At 42.6% G+C, this 27,280-nt stretch overlaps 1 protein-coding gene across 1 annotated transcript in view; it reads left to right on the top strand.

Annotated features, from left to right (window-relative positions):
• Positions 1–27,280, top strand: part of adamts9 (ADAM metallopeptidase with thrombospondin type 1 motif, 9) — a 47,587-nt gene that overhangs the window by 9,661 nt on the left and 10,646 nt on the right. Inside the window, exons 11-30 of the mRNA XM_008292936.1 lie at positions 422–526; positions 1,696–1,841; positions 2,276–2,457; positions 2,596–2,732; positions 3,594–3,711; positions 3,913–4,008; positions 5,047–5,213; positions 5,428–5,557; positions 7,068–7,194; positions 7,304–7,514; positions 7,635–7,799; positions 9,666–9,827; positions 11,433–11,552; positions 14,844–14,951; positions 15,031–15,198; positions 16,827–17,075; positions 18,261–18,422; positions 18,646–18,822; positions 23,891–24,061; positions 25,956–26,132. Of these exons, the coding sequence (XP_008291158.1) occupies positions 422–526; positions 1,696–1,841; positions 2,276–2,457; positions 2,596–2,732; positions 3,594–3,711; positions 3,913–4,008; positions 5,047–5,213; positions 5,428–5,557; positions 7,068–7,194; positions 7,304–7,514; positions 7,635–7,799; positions 9,666–9,827; positions 11,433–11,552; positions 14,844–14,951; positions 15,031–15,198; positions 16,827–17,075; positions 18,261–18,422; positions 18,646–18,822; positions 23,891–24,061; positions 25,956–26,132 (3,078 nt within the window). The remainder of the gene's footprint in view (positions 1–421; positions 527–1,695; positions 1,842–2,275; positions 2,458–2,595; positions 2,733–3,593; positions 3,712–3,912; positions 4,009–5,046; positions 5,214–5,427; positions 5,558–7,067; positions 7,195–7,303; positions 7,515–7,634; positions 7,800–9,665; positions 9,828–11,432; positions 11,553–14,843; positions 14,952–15,030; positions 15,199–16,826; positions 17,076–18,260; positions 18,423–18,645; positions 18,823–23,890; positions 24,062–25,955; positions 26,133–27,280) is intronic.

The following is a 27,280-nucleotide window of genomic DNA, read 5'->3' as shown; positions in this document are numbered from 1 at the left end:
CTGCAGAGGATCTCAACTGAAGCATTAAAAGTCGCTTGCAAAAACAACTTAAGACATGAAATCTGTCTACGGATAATGACTACTTAAAACATGAATCAGAGGAAGGATAGACTCACGTCAAAGCAAGCCATTATATTTTTTATCTTGTTGACCTTTTCAAACTAATACTGCAGAAATGTCTCCAAAATATGTTTTTCTTGGCTCGCGTTTTGTGCCAAGACTGAAAGGTCGCGCTAACCACTCAGTGAGAAACACCTGGTAAATGAGATGGCTGATGCAGCAGATTTTAGTGTATGGAGTCACCTTCTGGCACATTGTTTTATTGGCTGTCTGCCAACTGGAGTCCATATATTAACAGACTTGTCTACGGTGAGGTTATTAAACATGACACTTAATGTATGTGGGTGTGTGTGTTTGTTAGACTCAGTGTCGGAGGCTGTGGTGCACAAGTCCAGAGGGCGCCCAGCGAGGCTGCAGGACCCAGCACATGCCTTGGGCAGACGGCACCGACTGTTCCCCCGGAAAGGTACGTGTCATGTAGAATGAAGACGGATGCCTAAAGAGCTGCAGGTGCTCTTTATGAGAGCATAAGGGTGTTAAAATTAAAAAAAAAAGAAGAAGAAAGAAAAAGCAAAAGGCATTTTATTCATCATAAAAATACCAGGAGCAGAAAGTGAAGAGACTGATTTTAATTAGTGCAAAAAAAAGCTTGTGACGGATGTGTCAGCGGAAAAACCTTACTAAGTGTTTTATCTCTCCATGAGAATACCACATTTTTGCCCTTTACATTACATTATGGTTTGATACTCATATGGTTCTGTGTTATGATCTAAGAACCCCCTCGCCACATTTCCTTTCATTGTTTTGATTTTACTACTTTTCCAGTGACTCATGACCATAAAATTGTTCACAGGCCTTATAATATGGAGTGCAACATGACCAAAGGAAACGTGTTTCCAAACATTTGCCTAAAATCAATTCGCTGTCGACACATGTGCAAACTCTGTTAACTGAACGTGGCTGGCTTGTAAGTAGGTGACGCGAAGCTGTGAGTGATGCTTGCTCTCTAGACGACTGTCTTAGCGTAGCTTTTAATTAGGACTTTCTCACTAACCCCTTTGCTTCCTGCCACTAAGACGGAGAAGACATGAAAGAAACATGTCGGCCGAGCTCCAGAAGTCCCAAGATGCACAAGATAGACACACATGTTGGATTCTTTTTTTTTTTTGTGTTTACTGTACACCAGCCTCTGATCCCATGTCATGCCACAGTGCACCACACCAAACACTTGATGAGGTCTGTTTGTTGAGCACTGTAAGATTATCCTCTTGTTCTGAGCTGAGATATATTTATTGACTGCATGCGTGACATTTTCTTGTCTTCTTTCCAGCCGGACACAGTCATGAAATGTCTATTTCAGTCTTTTTTCCATTTGCTACTCTGTCTAATTTCTCCCAGATTAGCATCAAAGCACAGGAGAGCAGATAGATGTGCTGCCAGTTCTGTGGATGTGATTTTTTTTTATTTTCACACAATCTGTTCCTTTGCTTAATTTATTTATTCATTTTTTGGATGTTTCACTCTTTTATTTTCTTTTGTCCCTTACCTCAATTTGTCACTTCTCACCTACTTGTGCTCTTTTCATTTATCTATCCTCCCCATTGTTTTTTTTTTCCTTTTGTCTCCCCTTCGCAGCACTGCAAACATGGCCTGTGTATAGCCAAAGAGCACGATGCCACACCTGTGGAGGGAGCGTGGGGAGTTTGGAGTCCTTTCGGTACCTGTTCGAGGACATGCGGCGGAGGCATAAAGATTGCCATGCGCGAATGCAACCGACCCGTGTGAGCAGTCCGCCTCTTTGTAGTCATGCATGCCTAGTGGACCTTGTCTCCATCTTAGCTGCCAGAGTCAATGTTCCATAGATCAAACCTCCTTGAGGGAATTCTTTCCATAGCTCGTGTTCATCAAAACAGGCTCTCTGATGGCAGATCTTACAGGGCTGTTTCCTGCTAAACACAGAGACCACTCAGTCTCCTTGAATGTTGCCTTTCATCCTGCGCTAATGGACAGATAGAAAAGAATGGAGCACGATGTAGAATCGAGATTGAAAATAATGCCAGTGACATACTTCAGGTATATGATGACGGGTATCAAGCTGAACAAAAGAAGATAGATGAATGTTAGAAGCACACAGATGCAAACTGAAGCTCCCATTTAAAATATTAACAAAATTAGTGTGATAATTGTCGACTTACGTCCGTGTTTTTGCTCTCAGACCCAGGAATGGAGGAATGTATTGTGTTGGTCGCCGAATGAAGTTTCGTTCCTGTAACTCTGAGCCTTGCTCCAAGCAGAAGAAAGACTTCAGGGAGGAGCAATGTGCTGCTTTTGATGGCAGGCACTTCAACATCAACGGTCTACCTCCGAATGTTCGCTGGGTGCCCAAGTACAGCGGAAGTAAGATTTCTGTTTTTGCTTTACTGGCACAGTGGTTACTCCTTCGGTGTGCCTCTTTTTTCTGCTAATGAATAACAGACTTATTGTGCTGATTTCAATCTGTATAAAGCATTTTGCATTTTTTTCCTCCTCTGTCAGTTCTGATGAAGGACAGGTGTAAGCTGTTCTGCAGGGTAGCAGGCAGCACAGCCTACTATCAGCTCAGGGACAGGGTCATCGATGGCACGCCATGCGGACCCGACACCAACGACATCTGTGTCCAGGGCCTGTGTAGGGTGAGTTTCCTAACATTTTAGAGCACTCAGCTGCATGGTTCATATTCACCAGCTAATTTGTCATCATGACTGTGGTCACAGTGTATACGACAGTGTATGGATGTAATTATTTCTACGTACTTACAGTAAATATTTTCAAAATGTATATTAATCCTGACTGTTTATTGTCTCAAACATTTGACAGATAGATTTTTTTTTGTTCAAATGCTTGAGTACGAACACACCCTGCACATTAATTTGCTTCTTGAAAGAAGCAGTGGGTTGATCTGTCTACACTCTGAAACACACACAGAGTTTTTGGTTAATTTGTGGTTCAGTAAGTTGCCCTTCTGGCCCTGGCAAGTGGATTTTGATCCTCGTGGTTGCACTGAAGTCCTTGATGGAAAATCAAAGATCTGTCTAACTCGAACAAATTACATGCAGAGTGGTTCGTACCATTTTGAGTGTTTGTTTTCTAAATGGAAATTTATTTCAAAGCGATGTCAGTGATTTGGCTATAACTCAGCAAATTCATATGTTTCAAGGGTCACTGGGTTCTTTGTTTTGTGATTTGTATTTCATTCAGGAAGAAACAAGTAGTGGCTACTTTTGTGACATTTTAATACTGCAGCTGTGAGCATTCGCTAACCAATTAGAAATAAGTTAAAAGAAATCTTTTAATTTAGTTTTAAAACACACCAGTGAATTGTTCTGTTATCTGCACATTCTTTAATTCATTCTCACTTTTATCCCCTGTGACTTCTCTTCTACTTTCTTTTTTTTTGTTGCCCCTTCTCCATTACTGTCATTTATAATGTTCCCTTTTCATTATTCTTATTGTGTATTTTATCTGTCCCTCTCAACCACCTCTCTACCGGGCAGCAAGCGGGCTGTGATCATGTATTGAACTCGAAAGCCAGGAGGGACAAGTGTGGTGTGTGTGGAGGCGATAACTCTTCCTGCAAAACCATTGCAGGCACCTTTAACATCGTGCGCTACGGTGAGCTACAGCCTCTTTTTAGTATCCCATCACTCTCCATTCAGTACGTATAAAGTACGACAGCTGCTCAGGCACTTGTTTTATTGCTTCAACATATTTGTGCCTGTGTTGACTTGACTAAAAGAAACAGCACTGAGAGAATGGCTCCCTTGTTAGCGTAGGTGCACTAATGATCTAAACACACTTGACTGCTGTTTTCAGGCTATAATGAAGTAGTGCGAATACCCAGCGGTGCTACAAACATAGATGTGCGTCAACATAGCTACTCAGGGAAACCGGAGGATGACAACTACCTCGGTAAGACACCCAAAATTGCCCATATGTTTATTGCTTTTTCATGTTTTCATTCACACTGTTTAGGCCATTTCTGAAGCAATGTTCTGTTTTGAAGGCATCATGTTTGACTTGCATGTTTCGTCTCTGCCTGTCTCTTTATGTTAAAGCCCAGCTTTTAGTGTAAAGCAATGCTCTGCAAACCTAAAGCGTTGGCATATAGTGTGCATGCTAATCCGTTAATGAGCCAGAACTAGGCCTGTGGGTACCATTCCAGCAAGGTCAGTTAGTTTATAAGCTGTTGTGTCTCTTGTGCGTCTTGATATGGCATGTGCATATACCTGTGCTAATACTCAGCCCTCTGGGTACCATTCATTCAAGGTCGACGCAAATGTATGTGCGAGTAGTGCGTCCGTGTTTGCAAAGTGCTGCTGTTACTGCTTCAATCGAGTGTTTGTCTGTCTGCATGGTTGCAGATATTCTATCACGCAAACATCTGAATGTGGTTTTGCATTTGTCACCCTTTACTGTGTGAAGGGGTTTTGTATATATTTGTGTATTAGGACAGTGATTTGGGGCCAATAGTGGGGACGATTTTTTTTATTTTTTTTTTTGAATGAATGCCACTCTCCACAGTCGTATTAGTGTAATGTGTGAAATGGCGGGGAAAGTAAAGGCAGGAAATTAGCTCCATAATCGCATTAGGGTGAATGAGTGCAGAAGACTGGCTGTTGAACAGAACAGGACGCCCCTGGATGGGACTTCTTCAAGAACAGAGGATTATTTTAGCCCAATAAGGCTTTTCTGCTGCCTACTGCGCGTACAGTACTGTAAATTATTATGTTAGCCACCGAGGTCCTAAGCTACTCTGTTGCATGCAATAAGAAGTTATTGGTTTCTTATGTTCGCTCATTACTGTCATAAACGCAGTCATTTCCACATTTAGTCAGTTGTTTTCTGCCAATTGAGCAAAGACACATGGATTTTACATCAAATGCAACTTATTCTAGCCTTTTGTTTCAGTGGGGATGAAGCGCAGTAACTGTTTCTGTCTCCCTTCAGCCATATCAAATAGCCGTGGAGAGTTCCTGCTTAATGGAGAGTTTGTGGTCAGCATGTTCAAAAGGGAAATCAAAGTAGGAAATGCCATCATTGAGTACAGTGGCTCTGACCATGTCATCGAGAGGATCAACTGTACTGACCGCATCGAAGAGGAGATCATTGTCCAGGTAAACCGTCCTTATCATGACAGCTCAGTATCCCACATAGCAGACACAAAGATGGAATAATATAACTTAAAAGATAACTGTAGGAACCGAAATTCTTCTTCAGGCTTGATCTCCAGAAGTTCATACATTTCTTTTGGATGATGTGGATAATGTATGATATTCGAAAGCCATTATCTCACTGTATCGTAATGTATATCACATTGCCTCTCTCCAGGTGCTGTCTGTGGGGAACCTCTACAACCCAGATGTCAGGTACTCCTTCAACATCCCCATAGAGGATAAGCCTCAGCAGTTCTTCTGGGATGCCTATGGGAACTGGCAGGAGTGCAGCCGCCTGTGCCAAGGTGAGGGGGAGGCACATGTGGCTGGCAGGATGAGGTGATGGGAAAGGTCCATGATAAACGGTGCGGTGAGCGTGAAGATGAGCTGGAATGATAAAGGAGACGTGGGAACCTCTGAGCCAGGGACATGCTAGAGAGAGGGTTGTCTGGCTAAACTTAACAGTTTCATGCGAGACATACGGTGCAGCTTTTGAACAAGTGGATAAAGTTCAACTCTATAGTATGCCGTAGCAGATTACCCTCTTTGGCACAAGTGTGGATATATTGCAGTGTGTGGGTGTGCAGAGGCGGGTTGCAGGTAAACTCGAAAAACCTGCCATGTGTTCAGTCTCACTTTGTTCTGTTTAGGAATCTCTTTCTCCACTTTTTAACACCGCTCTGCTTGAACAACCAACAGTGTATTCCAAAGAGAAACCAAGAAGTTCACAGCTCACAGCAGGATAAACAGCTAACATGTAATGCCCTCAGCAGGGACACACTAAACTCTCATAGCACTGAGCTGCAGAACTTCATCGAGAATCTATTATCTGGAGCCCCATGAGGTGTAAATTGCTGTCGTCTACTGTACAGAAGCGCACTGTGATTGAACGTAAGGGCTAAGGTGAAGCGCATCAGTGCTGGTATTTATTGCAATCCTGGTATTGTTCTATATTGCATTTGAGCAAGATGTTGCGTTGACTCGAATAACTGCCGATAGGATCTTATAGAAGCTGAGGGCAGACAGTAGAAGGTCAATTTCAGTCGAACAGGAAGTTCTAAAACCTTTGATTGCAACTGAAGCTATGAATTTCTGCACATTTGTAAATTATTTATTACCAAACAACACGCAAAGTGGGCAAAAACAGTGTTTAAAGGCTTGTTGATCCTACCATAGTTTTTACTTACTTTGGGATCATTTTGCTTTGTGACATAAAGTCCTGTAGGTCTATGGAAACAGCAAAACCATGGCTGAAGCAGGTAAAACTCAAAAATGTCTTGTGCAGTATAACATAGCTATAATGTCATAAATTGTTCAAAATGAGAAAGTAAAGTATAATTCAGTTGATTATTTATTTCACAAAAAATGAAAAAAACCTGAAATCAACATGTGCAGCATTTTTCTATGTAGCAATACTGGGAAAATGGTGACTCTAAATACTATGCAGTAATATATTATATACTACTTACAGTCTAAATTTGTTCCCATACTTGTCTCCTGTCTGCTCTGTGTAAACACAGCCTGCAGTTCAGCTGGAAAGTCCCCAAATTATTGTCACATGACTGTTGGTCGCAGTGGAGTCACTCATTGCTTCATGGTTGTGCTGAGGAGTGTAGAATTTTTAGTTTTTTACAGAATCTGATATATATATACGTTGAGTTGATACCAACGTTCCTTGATATCTTTGCACCCTTAACAGAGAAGGAAACAAAAGTTCTGTGCAATTTTTAGCTTGTGTTTGATTATAATACACTATGTTCTATTGTGCTTAAGAATTTCAAGAGCTGTTCAAACCTGCATTCTGTGTCCTGACAGGGGAGCGCAAGCGGAAGATTCTCTGCAGCAGAGAGTCGGACAGGGTGGTGGTGTCGGACCAGAGGTGTCACGGTACTGCTAGACCTGCTGTCGTCACTGAGCCCTGCAATACTGAATGTGAACTGAGGTTTGTATTAGCAATTTAACCAACCTGTATGAACCAATCAGCAAGTCTGTCTTCATTTGGTCATACAAACATACTGAGAAGGATTCCCCCCGTCTCTCTCTTTACACAGATGGCACGTTGCTCGTAAAAGTGAGTGTACAGCCCAGTGTGGCCTTGGATATCGTACCCTGGAAATATACTGCGCCAAAATCAGCCGTGCAGACGGCAAGACCCAGAAGGTTGATGACCGCTACTGTAGTGGTCAGCGCAAACCTGATGACAAGGAGGGTTGCCATGGAGACTGTAACCCGGGTGGGTGGGAGTACTCGTCCTGGTCAGAGGTACGATTGTTGCAGGAAGCATGGGGTTTGTGTGAGAGCATGGACCAGATGTTTTAAAGTTTATCTTGGGATTGTGTACGTGTGTTTACGGTTGCTGATGCTCAAATGTGTTTACTGCAGTGCTCCAAGAGCTGTGGTGGCGGCACCCGCCGTCGAGGGGCAGTGTGTCGAAAGGCAGCTGAGGCTGGCGGGGATGAGAGCAAATGCAGTCAAAGGGACAAGCTGACCGTCCAACCCTGCAATGAATTCCTCTGTCCACAGTGGAAGACTGGCGACTGGTCTGAGGTCAGTTCAGCTCTTATTATTTTTGCCCTTAGAGGAAGCGCAGACTTATATTTACCATCCAGCTGATGTGGGTGTAATGGAAGTGGATGGATTTTGAAGACAATAACACATACACTGAGTGTTTACATTAAAATATTTCTCCTTTAATTTCTAGTAAGTTATGATATATAGAAAAAATCATTTAAGAAGACTGAGGATTTTGTCATTTGTCAGTTTCTGGACAGGCATACAGTTTACAAAAGGCTTGTGCATGAACACAGACCAACAACATCATTAAAAACACCTGCTTAATATTGTGAAAGTGCCTCTCGTGACACTAATACATCTGTGACCCATCAAGACATTGACTCCACAAGACCTCTGAAGGTGTGTTGTGGTCTCAGGCAACAAGATGTTAGCAGCAAATCGCTTAAGCTGCAAAGCGGAGCATTCATGAATCAGACTTGTTTTTCTGGCACGTCCCATATATGCTCCAATGGATTGAGATCTGGAGAATTTGAAGGCAGAGTCAACACCTTGAACTCTTTGTCATGTTCTTTATGCCATTCTGGGAACATTATCCTGCTGGAAGATGAAACCGCTGTCAGGGAAGATAGTTGCAATGAGGTGGTGAAGGTAGCTGTCAAAGTATCGTCCACATGAATGCCAGGAGTCAAGGTTTCCCAGCAGAACATTGCTCAGAGCATCACGCTGCCTCCGCTCGCTTGCCGTCTTCCTACAATGCATCTTTTCCCCATGTAAACAATACATACCCGCTCTGCCATCCACGTGATGTAAAAGAAAATGTGATCCGTCAGCAGAGGCCACCCACTTCCTTTGCTGCATGGTCCAGGTTTGAAGATCACACTGTAAACCCTTTTGGTTATGGACAGGGGTCAGTGTGGGCACTCTGCCTGGTCTGTGGCTCCACAGCAAGCTGTGAAGCACGGTGGCTTCTCACACTTTACTATAATAGCCAGCTTTTGTGCTATATTACTTCTTTGGTGAGATCACCCAGCCTTTGCTCCCCATGCACACCAAAGATTGTCCATGGCTCTGCTGTCGGTGCACTGATTAGTCCTCCTTGGAGCACTTTTGATAGCTACTAGCCACTCCATACTGGGAACACCCCTCAAGACCTTCAATTCTTGAGCTCTGATCCAATCACCTAGCCATCACAATCTGCTTATTTTTCCTGCTTCCAACTCATCAGCTGCAAGAACTGACTGTTCACTTGCTGCCTAATATATCCCATCACTTGACAGGTACCATTGTTACAAGATAATCGAGGTTATTTACATCACCTGTCAGGGGTTTTAATGTTGTGGCTGATTGGTGTATATTTATCTGTCAGCAAGATGTTCTGGTGGTTAATGTAACTTGGCTTGCTCAATGTAAAGTAATACAGACTCTTGTGTAAATACTGTAGGTTTAAGGAGCAGTGACCTGGGCCAAATATAAAATCCCTGTGTTGACTGTGCATGTCTCAGCTTTAGTAGAGTTACCCCCCCCCCCCTTCTACAAATGCGTGTTGGGAAAGTGGTGATTGCAGGGTAACATCGTGTTTAACTGCTGCACAGTTTACACATCGTAGAGCAAGGAGAGCTGTGGGCTGCATTCCAGGAATTTTTCAGATCTCCCATGTGGTGCTGCCAAAACACTTACACTGTACTATATACATATGGACTGTACTCTCATATAAATAAACACATTTGCCATGTTTTTGGGACCCATACCACCTTGATTTGCATTGAAATCAGCATATCCTGCTTTACACAAAGAGAGCTATCCCTGTCATGAACTTGAATCCTACAGGCTTAATGCTGGCAGCAACCAGTGTCATATGACATATGCATAGCTATAAAACGTGAAATGCTTCTTTTTCAGTGCCTTGTGACTTGCGGCAAAGGCTACAAGCACCGTCAGACATGGTGTCAGTTTGGTGAAGATCGTCTAGATGATCGCTTTTGTGGCTCATCTAAACCTGAGTCAGTGCAGACGTGCCAGCAGCAGGAGTGTGCCTCTTGGCAGGTCGGGCCGTGGGGACAGGTGAGTTATACCTGAATGTAGATTGTGTTTTTAAGACAGCGGACAACACTGTTTCCTGTGTTCAAGGTTGGCAAAAATGTTATCGTTTGTCAGGTAGGAGGATGCAGTTCTATAGCTAATCGGTCAAATCATATTCCAGAGCAGGTGAAACAGCAGACTGGGGCTGACCAAAAACATTTAAATCCCCATCATGATCAATTATCACATTCACCTGAATCGCAATTAACTTTGGCAGTTATTATTTTCTTAAGCTTTCAGTCATTAGAATAGTTTGCGTTTGCACTTTAAATATTATTGTTATGGTTCTGTTAAAATCAAAATCTATATTTTATAGTTCTTATCCCTGCTAAAAAAACAAAACTTAAGATTGTCTCACATCTCGTGTTCTAGTTCAGGAGATCAAACAATAAGTAGTATTAGCATATGGAGTAACAACATCTAACACCTGTGTGATGGACTGCTGTGTCTCAGATGTCCCCAGGTGAGGTATGTGCTGTTCTGTATAGCGTGGTTACTGAAGCCAAAGTGTGCCCGCACCACTGAGACGGCTTCTTTCTTCTGTACCTTTCTCGCCTGCACCCGCAGACGCTTCTGTTTCTTCAACACTTACCTGATTTATGTTCTATCTATTAAGGCTGCGAGCGGCTCGTAGAGAGCTTGCCAGCCGCCTCTGTGTGACTGTGTGTCTGATTCATTCTTGAAGTTATATCAAACATATCAATATAGTTAGAAGGGTATAATGTGAACTGATTAATTACAAAGCCCTACAGCAGATCAGTCCACAAAATGTTTTTATCAATTCATTTAAGAAGGTACACTGGATATCTTCCCCACAACACAGAAATCTAGCAAGTAGATGGGAAGCAGCGCAGCGTTTTTTTTTTTCTCTCTGATGAATTCTCGCCAGATATAAAGCAAGGGGAGGACACAGATAAGCTCATCATTTAGTACTGATTCTTCTTCTCTCCTGCATAGAGACAGAGCACATCTTGCAAAAAAAAAAGAATATACAAAGGCTATGGATAGCAGTGCTCCTCTCTAAAGCTTTATATGGTATTATACGTACAGTACAAAGTGATTGTGAGCATGCTCTGTCTGTATTTGCGTATGTGCACAGAGAGGTGAACACCCAAAAATGTGAGATATTTTTGCCCCCCCCCCCCTTCATCAGAGGATGTGCGCACGTTAAGGTATATTTGAAGTAGTTTAATGAAGCGTGGTCGAATGGTAGCTGAAGTTGCCGCCACACAAGTTTGACCCCATTTCATTGAAGGCAGTGAGCCAGAAGAAAGTGCGGGGTAGTACCCTTTGGCTTAGCTGCAGTGGAAAAACAACCAGTGCAATGTATATGAGTTACGGCATATATTTGATCTTTGGGACTCTTATCTTGTAAAAAGCCTCCATTTCCTCATGATGGTTTACATTTTTTTTTATATTTGTTTGTGTGTGTGGGTTTCCTTTGTTGGTTTAAAAGAATCATCTGTTTGTTTCTTGCCTTGCTTGTCTTTTTCTCAACTTTCTCTCTTTGGCTCACTGTTGCTAATGTTTCTCCACCACTCCCACCTTTTTTTCTCTCTCTCTCTCTCTCTCTCTGTTTGAACCCAGTGCACTACCTCTTGTGGGCCAGGCTACCAGATGCGAGCTGTGAAGTGTGTGGTTGGCTCTTACGGTGCTGTCATGGATGACACTGAATGTAATGCTGCAACCCGACCCACTGACACCCAGGTAAGGAGGTGTTCTATTCCTCCCTTTCTCGCTCACAACGTCTTTATCTCCTCCTCGCTGAGAGAGCAACTGTTGCTCCGTGCTTGAGTGTGAAGAAACACGCAAAGCGTCCACGTTCATGCACGCCGACACTTAGAACAGACACAGATAAACACACATTTCATTTCCACCTGGTCTCAATAAAGCTCTCTGATCTGATCCGGTGAGGGAAAGACAGAGGGGGGAGTTATGCTGGCCTCACCGTTCTAACATAGAGACACATAACTTATCAGACAGGATCGCTCAGAGGCCATATGTTCTCTTTATGTTATTTTTCGAAATATTCTTACCTTCATTGTGTAGCAGACGCTTGAAGTGTGGCAGAAGTCATGTTTGTCTTAAACCAAGGGCACACCTGTGGAACACTGTTTTCACAAATTCTAGTGTCTGACAGTCAGTTCAGACCGTACGACTTTATGATTTAATAAAAACACAAGACAACACACTGAACAACTACACTGTAACAAAAGGAAGCTCCAGTGGTAGACCCACCAGCAAATCCAGCGAAAACAACTGCTGTCTTGTACCAAAACAAACACAGATGGCAACTAACATCAGACATATTATACAAAAAAAAATTAAGGTTAGTCTTTTCTACTGACTCACTGTATGATTTTATATGTTGGCGTTCTAATGCCGCTCACCCAGACTGGATCAGAATGAATTCAAATTGGTCTAATCAGTTTACACACACAAATTATAGATATAATTGACTCGGCAACTATTTTGAGCACCGCTGCCTTCATACAGAGCTGACAGGGACGTAAATGAATCCCAACAGAGTTTAACACAGAGCTGCAGCCCTAAATAACAAATGTAATCAAAACTAATCAAATAGTATCACAGATATAGCCATATAAATAAAATCAATGATGTCAGTTTGGTATATTGCGTGCATGTCTCTGTTTATTTCTATTTAAACACAGCAATATGCAATCAGAGACGACCTCCTATATAGGCTTAATGAATTTGAATAGCAGTTGTGTGTTTTTTTTTTTTAAACGAACTCTTTTCGAGCTAGCCCCACCAGGACTGTGGGTGTTTTCCAATATTAAATAAAGATTTAGTGTGTCTTGGTAATCGTAAGTCAAGTGCAGTATGCCAAAAATACCAGGATGTCTCACTATATGCAAGCCAGCATGCTTTTCTGGCCATCCTGACCCACAATCCTCTGCGCAGTCACATTCGTCACGGTGTCTCATGCGAGTATAAACAAGCCGGAGAGTGCACAGACGGCTCATTTTGCACAGTGAGGAATATACGAGGAAGGTGCAATATTGTGATGAAGTTGTATGTCCCAGTTGCTTTTTAGGAGCAGCTGTAGTAGATACTTGAAGTGAAAAGACAAAGTATGCGATTTGGAACGCAGCCTATATGTACATCATCACTGCAGCCATCTTCTCTTCATTGTAATGTTGGATTTAATGTCGTAATCGGTATTATTAACCTGATTATGATTCGATAACTTGATAGCAGGTCTGTGATAATGGACGAACATGGTCGCATCTTTAGTTTATTTATATATCCCAGCATGCAATAAAAGTAGCACCTAATGACGCTTAAGACTATAAAGCACAACAATAACAAATAAATGAAGTATTTAATAGTTGATAATTCCTATTTTCCTTAGAGTATGTATTAAAATATGTGTCAACAGGAATTCCACCTCTTTTCAAAACAGCTTCAGTAGCATCATTAATTTGAGAAGAATGTGGGAATTGTAATGACTGGCAATGGCACAGTATCTAATGTTTGAACACTTAAGTATAATGAAGCTACTAGAAGAGTAGTACCAGTAGAAATACTTGCTGTTACTCAGACAGACATGGAGACTGATTAGTGTTTAAGTTGTTACCTGCCAGACAACGTTTGGATGAGCACAGATTCTGGACTTTGACAAAATCCCAATCATCAGTCTTATTTATTCTCATTTTGGATCTCACCCTTGTCTTCTTTTCAAAACATCCCTTTGTTGTTACAGCTGTTCTTGGACATTTGGCCACAGACACCAAATACATCATAACTCAGAGAAATATCACAAGTTAGTTTTAAAGGATGTTCTTAAAATGACTAATTACTAATATTTAAAGAAGACGTGTTCATAATTCTGATACTTTTTTCAAATATTTTGCTGTCATCTCCCCAAACACCTGCAATGCAGACTGACAGACGATAGATTAGGTTACATTTCACTCCATCTGTATGCTAAGTGTTCCTTACAACGCAGAGTGATAGAGAAACACCAAAGAAACTTACAGTATTTTGAGCTGAATGAGAGTTTTGTTTGCTCAGCATTGGGCGTAAACCCATTTCAGAGGGCTGAGCATGCAGACTCAGGATGAGGCCCCCCTCTAGTCGCAGCAGCTCTTAATTCCGGTGCCTGGGTCGGCAGAGACCGGTGACCAGTGACCCTGAAGCAGTCGCCCCATCTCGTTGTGATTCTAACCAGCCAGCCATGAAGTGGGCCACCAGGCCGCTAGTCCCACCACCACCCGCCACCGAGCTTGGAAATAGAGGGGAGATGGATGGATGGAGGTTAGAGTACAAGGAGGAGAGAAGTGGAGGGACGATACTCTCAATATGTCCACAAACAGATTGGAAAAACACCAGTCAATAACCCTTCCTGGTTCCCTATATAATTTGCAAAAACTCAGCATCCCTGCAAAATGAAAATACGACAGGAAGTGAGCGTAGAGCTACTTTAAGTACTGCCTGGAGGCCTATTTATTTCTTTTAGGAGGTAAAGTGTGGAATGTGTAGCCTACTCAGAGTCTGTGCAACCTGATTAAGTCCCTCATTCCTAGAAAAGGAAGGTCAGAGGGCACCAGAGGGCATTGGGGGGGGAGAGAGGAAAGGGCGGAAGGTGAGAAACAAGGGGGTGGATTAGGGGTGGAGTTTACAACCACGCCAGCATGGGCATTGGAGCCCTGAATACCACTCCACTATGACCTGTTATGACAGGGATCAGGGCTTTATGCTGAGTGGCTTACTGCCACAATCCATAGTTTGAACTGATGGGGCGGACCCTGTTAATGTTGTTTTGGTAAGGTTGGGAGAAAGGGTTGATGGGAAACATAACTACTCTCAAACGTAGAGCTGTAGGAATATAGTTTAAGTTGTTTATGACTGTCCCATGTCAGAGGAGCTATCTCTGATATTCGTGGTATTTTGTAGTCAGGGACAGATGTTGTTACAGTATATTCATTTTGTTAATCACTGCATGAATGGGTGTATGTGTCCCTTCTTCCACAGGACTGTGAAATGGCCCAGTGTCCCAGCAGCCACCCTATTCCCCCGGGGACCAAAGTCCCTTCCCACCAGAGCCACAAAACCCAGTGGCGGTTTGGTTCCTGGACCCAGGTTGGTTGTCTTGTCACATTTCAGTCTGTCCATTTCTTTGGTTTTCAGTTTCTTAACCTCTTTCTCTTCTGCACAACAGTGCAGCGCCAGCTGTGGCAAAGGGACACGAATGCGCTATGTAAGTTGTCGTGACAACCAGGGTGGCGTGGCGGAGGAGTCGGCATGTGCCCACCTCCCAAAACCTCCGGCCAGGGAAGTCTGCTCAGTAGTGGCTTGCGGACAGTGGAAAGTGCTGGAATGGACAGTGGTAAGAAAACCAGCCGCCGTCATAATTTCTTCAGTTTTAACTGACCCAGCTGTCATACATTATCTCAAAATGTTGCACCAAACTTTTTTATGAGTCCACCCTGTGTTGTGGTGGAAAGTTTTGGAAAAGAATGTTCCTGCTGAATCAATAATAGCTCCCTTTTTGATCTGCATCATGTTGTACTGACGGACAGCTTTGTTGTCCTCATTGTTGCCACGCAGATGTTCAAGATTTATTTATTTCAGTGTACTCTGGATTCATTTTCACCTACACCAAAGTTGGTGCCTGCACGCACTATGTAGATGTTACTGTGAGCAAAGATGTGGAGACAAGGTGGCAGCTGGAATGCAAGTGTAGATGGAGTTCTGGTGGAGGAGGACTGTAGTGAGGCAAGAGAAAGAGTGTGTGTGTGTGTGTGTGTGTGTATCTGTGCATCTGAGAAAGAGAGAGAGAGAGAGGAATTGGGAGTGAAGCGCAAGTTTCTGGATCTGGGAGATGGAAGGGGCTGCAGTGAGGGGCTCCAGTCTTGTTTACAGATGTTTCTCATCAGAGTCCTGGTGATACAGTACAGTCAGACTGCAGGTCTGGTCACCATACACACACACAAACACACATCCATGCACACCCACACGTATACCACCAAGCCAAAGACACTCATTGACCCCCTGAAAGGAAACGGTTCATCCCAAGGCCGAAAAGATTTCAGAGGCCTATTCAAGCCACACATGGACACACAGCACTAGACTTATGACCTCAAAACAACACATTCTTCTCTATGTAGCAGCACGCTACAATATGACCTATTTTTGTAATTGTTCTCAGGGTGTGTGCAGGTTACAGTATGTTGTGCGACAGCTTTGTTTAGTGTTGCATTATTTATATCAGCTTCATTTACGTAATGCAAAACCCCTTTACAGTATCTATAATCATGTGAAACGTTGTGACAGAGCTGTTTAAACCTCTGGACAGTGTAATCCTAGGCTGGGTTGTGGAGGAGATGGCTGTTGCATAAGTATAATAGATCACTTCATGCACGGCAGAAAGTTGACTCTGCAGAGAAGGAGCTGTGAAAGACACCATAGTTGCTTTGTGGAAGATCTCCCTTGCGTTATTTTGGTCCTTCAAAGAGATACTGCATTGTCAGTCAATGCCAGAGTCTTCATGCCAAGTCACGCCTGTGGTAAGTCGGTGTTGGAGGACCTTTGCACATTGCCTTGTCGTTGTTTTTGGTTTTTTTTGGAATTTTGGTGCAGATTTTCCACTTGGATGGCATCAAGATTATGTTGTTATATAGTGATAGCTGTTGGTGACCTCTGGTTTGGCCTTCAGCAGAAAGACAGGTCACGAAATTGGTATTTTGTTGTACCTGGTGAAATGGTTTTGGTGTCTTGGGGTGTTGAGATCTGCAGTTGCAGCAGCTACAGTCAGTGGGACATTGTTCTAGACCAATGTAGGGAAAAGAGAGCTGAACCTGGAGTTGGAGCTCTTCATTTTCCACCTGCAAATGCTGAGAAGTGACAACAAAGACTGAAATTGGGGGTTGCATTTGATGGCTTGTGGATTTGTGTTTATTTACATTTACGGCCCTGAGTTACTTCTTCACCTGCTCCGTATGTTTGTGCTTTCAGTGCTCTGTAACCTGTGGCCAGGGAAAGACAACACGACAGGTCCTGTGTGTCAACTTCAGTGACCAAGAAGTGAATGCTAGTGAGTGTGACCCAGACGATCGTCCTGCCACAGAGCAGGACTGCGCCATGTCTCAATGCCCGTCCCGCCCCAGTGAATCCCGACCTTTGCCGTCCTCGCCGAACACCAGCACCAGGAACAACCTGCCCCGTAGCCAATCCCACCAGTGGCGGACTGGACCCTGGGGCGCGGTGAGGGATCTCACACACAAATACATGACATCACACTGTGCAACAAACAGTTTCTCTGGAGCTTGACATTGAAATGTTGTGTTTATCTTAGGCAATCAATCCTTCAGATGATATACAATAAAAGAACATTTTTGCACTAAAGTGAGGCAGAGTTGAACTGAGGCTGGGCTCAGGTGGATGTTTTTTATAGGCTGCTACCATTAGGAAGCTACTTGTCCACACCAGGTACTGTTTAGGAAAGTACACACAATTATTCTCATGTGAGAGTTATTTACTTTCATTTCTGTGTTGTAAAAGTGAAATAGCAAGCAGCTAGTAAGTTTTGTGAATGGAATAAACAAATATAGCGTGGTATTAAGTGGGTGTCAGAGGTCCTTGTTGGAAGATTTTATGATCTTTGGAAGGCAGGTTAGTTGTTTCCTCCTGTTTCCAGTCGTTGTGGCAAGCTAAGCTAACCATCTTCAGACTATCGCCTAATACTTACAAAACAGATATATATCGATCTTTAAAGTTGCCCTAACTAAATTTCTACTCCTAATTCCCAGTACTGTCTTCATTCCTTGTATTATAGGGATGTAAAGTATAATCACAAAGGTCATCTACAAAATCCAGTCATTTCCTAGAACAGTTTGTACCTAATACATACCTTGATAAAGTCCATTTTTCTGCATTTTGATTTGATACCACAGGACAACGTGGCTTAATGGCCAAAGACTGTCCTGCCCCATGGATCTCTTTCTATTTTCTGTATTGCTGCATTGTTTCTTTTTAATGGTTAAGTGATTACCAAAAATAACTTTGACCTTAAATAATTCTGGGAAGTGATTAAGCTATTTCTAGTGACTCTTCCTTCCTCTGTCCTGAGGATATGAACTTTAATATAGCAGCAGAAATGTTCAGTCATTTGACATGAGGCGCCCCCTCTTAGTATTGTCTGATTTTTTTTTGTCTGAGCTTGTTTTTGCACATGGTATATGTCTCAGAGTAGGTCCATTACAATGTGTACTACGTGCATTAAACCCAGTGCTACTTTTCAGCTGGATGTTTTATTTTGCTGTATTTGTTCATCATTGCATCTAAATGAAATGCGAATGAATAATCCCCCTCAGGAAGTCATTGACACCTATAGACTTGCTTATTACCATATTTTTGACAGTGTGCCCTCTCTTGTCTCTTCAACAACAGTGCTCCAGCACATGTGCAGGGGGCTTCCAGCGGCGTGTAGTAGTGTGCCAGGATGAGAACGGCTACCCCGCCAACAGCTGTGAGGATCGCAGCCGACCCAATGAGCAGCGATCCTGTGAGTCAGGGCCGTGTCCACAGTGGATCTATGGCAACTGGGGAGAGGTAAGACATCGTTGAACTTTACCAAAGCCCTTGAATCTCCTTGATCTAACTTAGAAACGAAACGTGCAATGGTCATTAGTGTTTAAATAATACCTTAGAAATCAGGATCACCTTCTTTATGCTTCACACGAAACAGATCTATTTTTACCTGAAATAAAAGGCCCCACTTTTTTTTTTTACATTTGAAAACCTTTTCCTCAACCTCTCCTCCTGCTTTCTTCAGTGCACTAAGCCATGCGGAGGTGGGATAAAGACAAGGCTGGTGGTGTGTCAGCGTCCAAATGGCGAGCGTTTCAACGATCTGAGCTGCGAGATCCATGACAAGCCACCAGATCGTGAGCAGTGCAATACTCAGCCGTGCCCTTCTAGCCCCCACTGGAGCACAGACCCATGGAGCTCGGTACGCTCATAAAAAATACACTATACCTTGTTCTTCAACCTCACATGTTTTCAAATACCTGTAGTCTTACTCTTTCAAAACCAGTCTTAAAGGAGCAGGATGAGTGTGGTGCTTGTGTCACTGGAGATAGTACACTCCAGCTTCCATACTTTTAACTTTAACCCCCTCCACTTCCTGCTCCCTCTCTGGTGCCTGAGATTGGTCAGCGTTTCCTCAAGACATTCGGAAAGCTAATTTCTGTTGCACTTGAATGGTAAAGATTCACTCACTTGCAAAATGCCAAAAAAAAGAAAAATCATCACAAATTACTTCCGTGACAGCTGTGACCATAAGAACATAAGGACATTTTTTTTTTTTTTTTTTTGTCAGTCCTAGTTACCATTAAACTGTTGTTGAGCCTTGTGTTAGTTTTTGAAAAATTCAGGATCACTTTGTATCACAATCAAAGTTAGTTTTGTAAAATATTGTTTTTAAAGATTATTTATTAAGATATTTTTTTTTCCTTTTTATCTCCTGTATATAGCATTAACTTTAAAAAGTGATTTATTTGTGTCTTAGCTCTTTGTATTCGCACATTTAGCCAATCATTGTTCATATGCAAATACTGATGAATGTTTTTGTATATCAGGAATATACAGTATGATGCCTTGTTCTTTTATTATCCAAAGAATGGCCCATAATCTCCAAATATGTGGTGCTACGTAATATAATCAATGTTCTGTTATGAACATATGAAGCACCAACTTACATAGGACTGTATCTGGTCTGTGTACTATATACAACTTTGTACTATATACATCTTTGAAATGGCTATTGTATCAAGAATTCAATTTGTCTCAAGGCACATGTGTTTTTTAGAGAAGTTACTAATCTTATTTAGACACTTTATTTTACAGTTGATATATTTACCCCCTGCTATGAAACCAACAGTGGCGTTGCCCCAAAATGACACTGACACTGAAGCAGACTTGTGTTAACTCAAAAGTGCCTGAAACGTCCAGTATCAGCAGTAAAGACCAAGAAACAGCAGCTGTACCAGCGCTGTAAAATAAAGTGTCTCACGGAGTTTGTGGTAGTTAGAACTAATAGCCATTGTATTCCAGTTTGGCGGAGAGTTTTGACCCAGATTTCCTTAGTGTGGCCAAAACAATAGTTTTAAAGCTCTCTGCTTCAAAGGTGCTTGACATGAGTGTATTTATATTGTGTTAGTCAATGTTTGCTTTGTACAGTAAGTACTTGGAGTTGCTAAATATGCTATGCTATGCTCAACAATACCTCACTTGGAACAAAACACAACTCGACTAGCCATTAAACAATGATAACCTACACTACAGTGGTGCTTTGGCCAAACAAGGGAGATATAAGATATGAATATCAAACATGAACCATCACATTTTTGGTTGGTTAGGTGTTTATTGTGGCACATTGCTTCTTGATGCTGCCTCTTCTGTACTTTTTATTTCTTTCCATGAGCAGTTTGTGCGCTGATCAGATTGATCAGCAAAATGCAAAGTGTATCACAGATTTGATGAAATAATGTTGAATTGTCTTTGATTGTCCATCAAATAACTTGCTTAACCTTTAAGAGAATGGGCTGTTAAATGTCGTACTTTCAACATGTGATACCTGTGACCACAGGGGAAGTTAATGGTGTTTTGTATCCAGAGCTCTTACTCTGAGCCAACCTAATGTGTCTACCTCAGTCTCTGTTATGATTGCCCCCCTGCCGTATCTTTCTCTCCCTTGCACTGGAGGGATTTTGGCTGGCTAAGATTAAGCATGAGTTGTTGAGGCTACCCAGTGCAGTTGATGGCCCTAAACACAGATCTGACGTGTGTGTCATCTCCCACCATGTAATGCTTACCATTCCCATGATTACAGTGAAAACTGATCCAGAATCTGTGGTTAGGGGCAACTTTGCCTGCAGCCCACCCAGTTGACTCCTCCTGGTCATAAATGTCTGTACTGACATCACACCTTATTTTAAGGGCCTGTTAACACAGCAGTGAGTACATTTTTTACCACACATCATTTACTAATGAGCACTATTGCTTGTAATGACTCCCATGTGTGATTGTAAGGCAGCGTAAACTCAAATCTAGGTTGAATCAGTGAAAGTAGAACACAGTGTTAACACACCATAGCGAATCCTCCTAGTATTCCCTTTTAGTTTCATTTTTCAGTCTTAGCAGTTTGACTCCTTGTGGTCAACCTCTTGGTGCAAATAGCAGTATAGCACAAACACTATATCAACAGGCTCTTGAAATAAGTATAATGTATGTCTCTTATTCACAAATGGCAGTATTAGTCTATGTTTCAAGAATATTTCTGTATATTTATGTAATTACTTGTATTTATTGTTCATTCATTATAATGTTATGTCAATATTTAATTTTTTATGGATTTTGTTGGATTTCTGTTCATTTGCAGAAAAGGTTACGATTAAAGTGAAGTAGAGGTACTATCAAAGGCTTTTTTTCATTCTTACTTGAACAAAACATTTTTTGGTCACATACAGTGACCAGGCCAAGGTCACAGTAAATTAGGGGGAAAGGGAAAAAAAAATCTTGCCGGTAACTTCCACTTCTGGACTGGTTGTTTTATAAAAAGGCATAAACTGAGATAACTGATCCAAGTACCAGCCTTTAACAACATTCATTTAGACTAATAGCCTCGCTGCTTGCAACATTGTACTCCTGCTGCTAAGCCCTGTATTGAAATGGTTAACTCCACATCACCGACTCAAGCTTTATGGTAATTACAGTGTGTTTGTGGATAAGGAAGTGGCCTATATTATTTAGTACTTTACCTATGGCTAAAAGATTTTAAAAGAGGCCTGGCAAATAGCTTATAAAGCTTGTCCCTCCCTGCCAGTCAGTTCAAGGGGGTGTTTTTCCCTGAATGAAAACACACAAATCAGCGAGCAATATCCTTGTTATTTTATGCAGTCAGGGCCTCTGCTGACCTCTGTCAGCGACCATGTTTTTACCATCTGTGTCAGGAGTTCAAAGCTGTTTCCATCAAGGTAAATCTCTGCGCTGCGTATAGAGCCTCGGTACACTTCCCATTTCATGTATTGTGCTCATTCACTCTTCATGCATACCCAGGCTTTTTTTTGGGATGCTTGGTGACGCGTGCTCAGCTATGAAGTTGCTAGCGCCCCTTTGCCCCTTTCTGTCAGGCCCCTCTGCTGTGGTCTAATGCGGGTTGATGACAGTGTACCATTGTTGGGGCCACTGACAGTGACTCGAATAAGGGCAGGCGTCAGCAAGACAATGCAGTGGTGCACTGACGGGTCAGAGGTCACGTTTGATCTGGGGAGGGGCCCCTTCCCGGTTCAACCCATCAGCACAGGCCGACTTCTGGGAAATTGCCTGTGATCCAGGGTTAAAAAAAAACAATAAAAAAGGTGTCCAATAGAGTTCCAAAACACTGTGCTGACAATGGAGACTGGGGGTCATTTCCCCATAGTGCAGACCAAAGCTTTGCTGCTGTGGATTAGTGTCTGAAACTCCGAGGATGAGTTCATAAGTCAGTTCAAATAGGTCGGATTGATTATTAGCACTGTCAAATGTGCATTGATATAAAATAATGCTTTCAATTTTATTTCTATAGTGCCTATTCCTAACATATGTTATCTGATAGAACTTCACATAAAAGGTGCTTCCGCTCTCTTATCTCATGAAGTAGAAAATGTTAAGGACACGAGTGTGTAAGTAGTGTTTGTGTTTGTGCACTGGATAATTACAGAAGTCAAGAGACCTTGTGGGCAAAGTTAATGAACCCTGCGTCGGAATGGGGGTGGGAGGTTGCGGACTGATAAAACGCTTGGTGTTTAAATTTGACCTATTTCTACCAATTCTCACGGTATTCTGTCAGCACGGTGCAGCAGCAGTAAAGCCTGTGTAAAAATGTGCTAAAGAATGACCTGAGGTTTGAACTGAACAACAGCGAAGAAGAATGTCTTGATCTTTAAATGCCTTTCTTTAATGACTTTAACCTTTTACTAGAAGGTCCAATTCCCCCCAGTGATTACCCACTAACTCTCCACAGTTTTATCTAAAACAAGTGTGTGTGTGTATATATAGTGTTCATGTCAGCCGGTAGCATGAAATATACTATCTCTGTTGATGTAGTTAGTGGTTCATGTTTTGACACAGATAATTCTCATGACGGAAATGTTATTCTGCTACTCATCGTGGGTGCTATCTTAAAAACGACACACAAGCAACACAGTCAATGTCATTTTTATTAAAATGTAAACACAATATCCTCAAAGCAATCACACGATGCCGCTCACGACTCATTTTCTTTGTCTTGTCTTTGAATCTTTTTTGTCCCATTGATCGAACCGATGACCTCCTGACAGCACAGTTCCAATAAATCTAAAGCGCTGCATGTGAAATTGGGATGTGAGAGTCGCCTGTATTTATAAAGGGGATTTTAAGTCCCTTTCGCGAGCCCTCCTACCTTTCGTCCTCCCAGAATGAGGTGAGAGGTCACAGCATGTTCCTGTCCAGTACAGTCCCTTGCTGATCAGGACAGAACCACACGCTGGGCCACGTACTCGTTCAACTCTGAGCCTGTCGCTTCCCATCCATCCCCGTATGCAACGCCCCCTTTGATTATCCGAGCACAGTCCGGCCCTGCTCCACTCCCTCCTGTTACGCTGCTGTGTGTGTGTCTGCCTGTCACACTGAGTTAGACTTTCAGTAACTCGGTGAACCCGGAGGTGAAACAAACTGCTGCCGGGGTGAGCGGGCACGCTTTGCTATTGGTCAGGCTGCCAACACGTAACTGGGTCTCATACGGTTTTGGTTGTTTTTGGGGGGTTTTTTGAAACAGAAAAACAGATCCACCAGTTCATTAATTGTTTAAACATGCCTCAAGCTACATTCCCTTTTTTTTTATTGTCGTGCACATTCGGTTTTCATTAAACTTGATATTCAACATATTAAACATCATTCTGCACCCCACCCAAGCACATCACTTTTTTTTTTTCACAGTTTTGGAGCATCACAAATCTAAACTTTTTATTTCTATTTACCTCCTTCTCTCCATCCTGCAGTGCTCAGCCTCCTGTGGAAGAGGTGTGAAGTCCCGGAAGGTGAGCTGTGTGACCAAGTCAGGCCGTCCCGTCCCGGAAGAAAACTGCCAGCACCTTTCCCCCAGACCCAGCAAGCAGAGGCGCTGCCGAGGCGGACGATGCCCAAAGTGGAAGACTGGCAACTGGGGAGAGGTAGGACTTTCTGACCCCACCATAAAACACTCCTCTACTTTCTGTTCTCACGCTGCCAGACATGTCAGGGTTTTTTTTTTTCCTCTCTCTCTCTCTCTCTTACCACTTTAATGCTTACCAGCTTGCTGGCAACTATGTCCATATGTGTGAAACATGTGCAGCTGAACCTGACTGTATTTATGCAGCATGCTGAGCCACTAACTAAGGCAGGGTGTCTTTACACATCACATGATGGTGTGCCGGGGTGCAGCAGACAGACAGTTTGACATTTTGAATGCTGGAATACAGTGGGTTGGACAGCAGGAGGGATGTTCACCCTGCTTTTTGATCTGAAGTCCAGCCAGTGTAAATCTCCCCCTCTCATCTCTGTATTTTCTCTTCCTCTGCCCCTCACCTTCCTCTCCTCTCTGTCCCTTTTATCCTCTTTCCCTGCTGCCTTCCCCCAAAGATCACTTTTTCTTCCAGGCCCTCTTTCCCACCTCTCTCTCTCTCTCTATCTCCTGCCTCCCCCGATGGGAACCACATGTTGGTCTTTTCTTTGAATGCCCTACTAGAGGCATTTCACTCGCGTCATCCTGCCAGACAAAGTCATTAAGTGCACCTGGGCTGCTGCAGAACCCGCCATGTGCTTGTTCCCCATTTTCTTTCCCTCCCTTTATTCTCTACGTCTCTTTTTTATTTCTCTCTCTCTCTTCTCCTGTCCTCTTTCTCTGGATTCATCACACCGGTCTGAGACACATCTGTGCTCCATACGTCAGAGAGGATGTGTGTCTGATCGAAACAGCTGTGGAGCAGGATGCGTGCCAGGAGAAAATGATACTGCACACGAGGCTCTTAGTCAAGTACAGCCCAGTGCATCAGGGTCCGACTGCTTCACTTTGTGAATGACCATGTGAATACGTGTGGAACAGACAGTGTGCTTTTATACATTTGTGTAAAAATCTGAAACTGCAAAACACAAATATAGTACTTCTCACTCTTTGTCACAGTGTTATAAAGTAAATATGTCATTCAACAGAGTTACATTAACATCAGAGCAGTGCAGGTTGTTCAGAAGTAACAGCATCTGTTCGAAAGGAAACAAGTCAGACATTAGTTAGTGTAAAAATCACATCAAAAGCCTAAATATGAACCTGAAAAAGATTAAAAGATGAATAAATAAATAAATAAAAGTCGGTTGCTTCATAGAATTGTTTCAGCCAAACTCTCTCCATCTTTTTGTTCTCTGCAGAAATGTGTTTTGCATTACTGCATAAAAGTCCGGCTTTCATCTCACGCGTGTTTGCTGTTGATTGCACACAGATTGACTAAACAGACCACTTTCACGAACCAAACTTTCATTTCTGCAACAACGCAGTCAGCATGAGTCATATCGCTTCAACGTGGACACGGAGGCTTTATTATCTTAACATCCCATGTTTCCTCAGTTGTGCTCAATATGCACTGTATAGGAGTCATCTACATTGCTACAAAAAAAAACTGATGATACGCCAATAGACCCAAGAGACCTCACACTTGAGTTAATACTGAAACGCAAAGAGGGAAAAAGCACATCTCCAGGCATGTTGTTCAGAATTGTTGAGACAAATGTGGGTTTCATCAATTACAAAATCACATAAAGTCTAAGGACATAAGTGACATCTACACACAACTTAATGCCCCGTATTATTTATAATAGAAAAACATATATTTATTGTTTTTTTCAGTAATTCCCTTGAATACATGGTATATATGTCAGTTCAGACTATCTAATAAAAGTAATACACCATTAAACTCATGCATATGTCACTATAGGTAGTGAATATGATGACCAGTTGATGCACAACTATAAACTAATACAGTAACAAAAAACTAATTCTACTTTAGTCAAAGCTCTTACTTGCTCTGCTTTCAGTGTTCAGCATCATGCGGCGACGGCATCCAGCGCCGGGAGGTCTTCTGTCAGGTCGGAGACCGGCGGAGCGCGCTGGAGAGCGGCTGTCCCCAGCGCTCCCGCCCGGCGTCCAGCCAGAGCTGCCGGGTGGCTGACTGTCCCTCTCGGTACCGGTGGAGAGAAGGCGACTGGCAGACGGTAAGAACGACAAACACCGTGTGCCGAAACAAGTAGTTTTGCCGCTCTGCCTCACCCCGGCAGGATGAAATGTGCTCTGTCATTTGTGGTGAAGTATGAGAGTCGCTGCTGCGCTGCCGCCTGTCAGGAGGCCAGAGGGGAGGAGAGGAGGCGAGCTGCTTCATGCCCTGATGAGAATCAGATGATCCTTTCTCCCTCTCTCTCTCTCTCTCTCTCTCTCCCTCTCTCTCTCCCCTCACAAAGCAGAAGGCTAGTTCCTGTCATTTACAAGTGGATCGTTCCTGTGCTTTTTCAGACGTAGCTGGAAAGCAGGAAACTTCACTGCTGTGGTTATAATAGAACATGTATGCAGGTTGCAAAGAGTACGAGAAACTACATAAAAGACCCTCCGTTTCATGTTATGGGTGATTTAGCCCGAAGTAAATTTACAATTTTCTACCTGTATTTGAAAACGTTTTAGTTATTTCTTATGAGATTTGTAGTGATGCACCATATAAAAATTTCTGGCCGATGCTGATATCTGATATTAAGATTTCTGATCTTGCCGATAACCGATATTATCGATCTCGATATTTAATTTTTGTTCACACCGAAAAATGAGTGTAAGTACTGTGAGAACGGGAAAGTATTCAAAAGAAGCCCATACCAAGTTAGACCACATAGTCTTCTTTATTATATAGCAAAAGCAAAACATATTTAGATATGTTTTAACATATTTAGCGTTCAAGTCCAGGACCATTTCAGTAAACACATCTTTGAAATAGCAGCAATATCAAATGTAGAGACAAAGGTGCTAATATGAGACAATCATCGTTTTTTCACATCGGCTAAATCTGTTCATCGGACCGATATCGATATATAGGAAAAAACACTAATATCAGCTGATACCAATGTGGTCGTCAATATATCGTGCATCCATAAAGATTTGTCATTTTCCCTCCAAATCCTTCTCTAGTCAGTTCTTTGAAGGAGGCGGGTCTCAGTTAGAAATGGGTGGAGTCACATCCTCTTTTCACCTATTCCTTGTTCAAATGAAATTGTTGAGACTTGTTGGTTTTTTTGCTCATGTTGCTACCCCACCAGCCTCAGGTGCAAGCTGCTGTAGTCATTAGCTGTGTTGCAGCTTGGTAAATGAGACGCTCTGGCCT

Source organism: Stegastes partitus, unplaced genomic scaffold (assembly GCF_000690725.1).
Source record: "Stegastes partitus isolate 25-593 unplaced genomic scaffold, Stegastes_partitus-1.0.2 Scaffold846, whole genome shotgun sequence".
Lineage (NCBI taxonomy): Eukaryota > Metazoa > Chordata > Actinopteri > Pomacentridae > Stegastes > Stegastes partitus.
The sequence above is the reverse complement of the archived record's forward strand: the minus strand, read 5'-3'. Positions and strand labels throughout refer to the sequence as shown.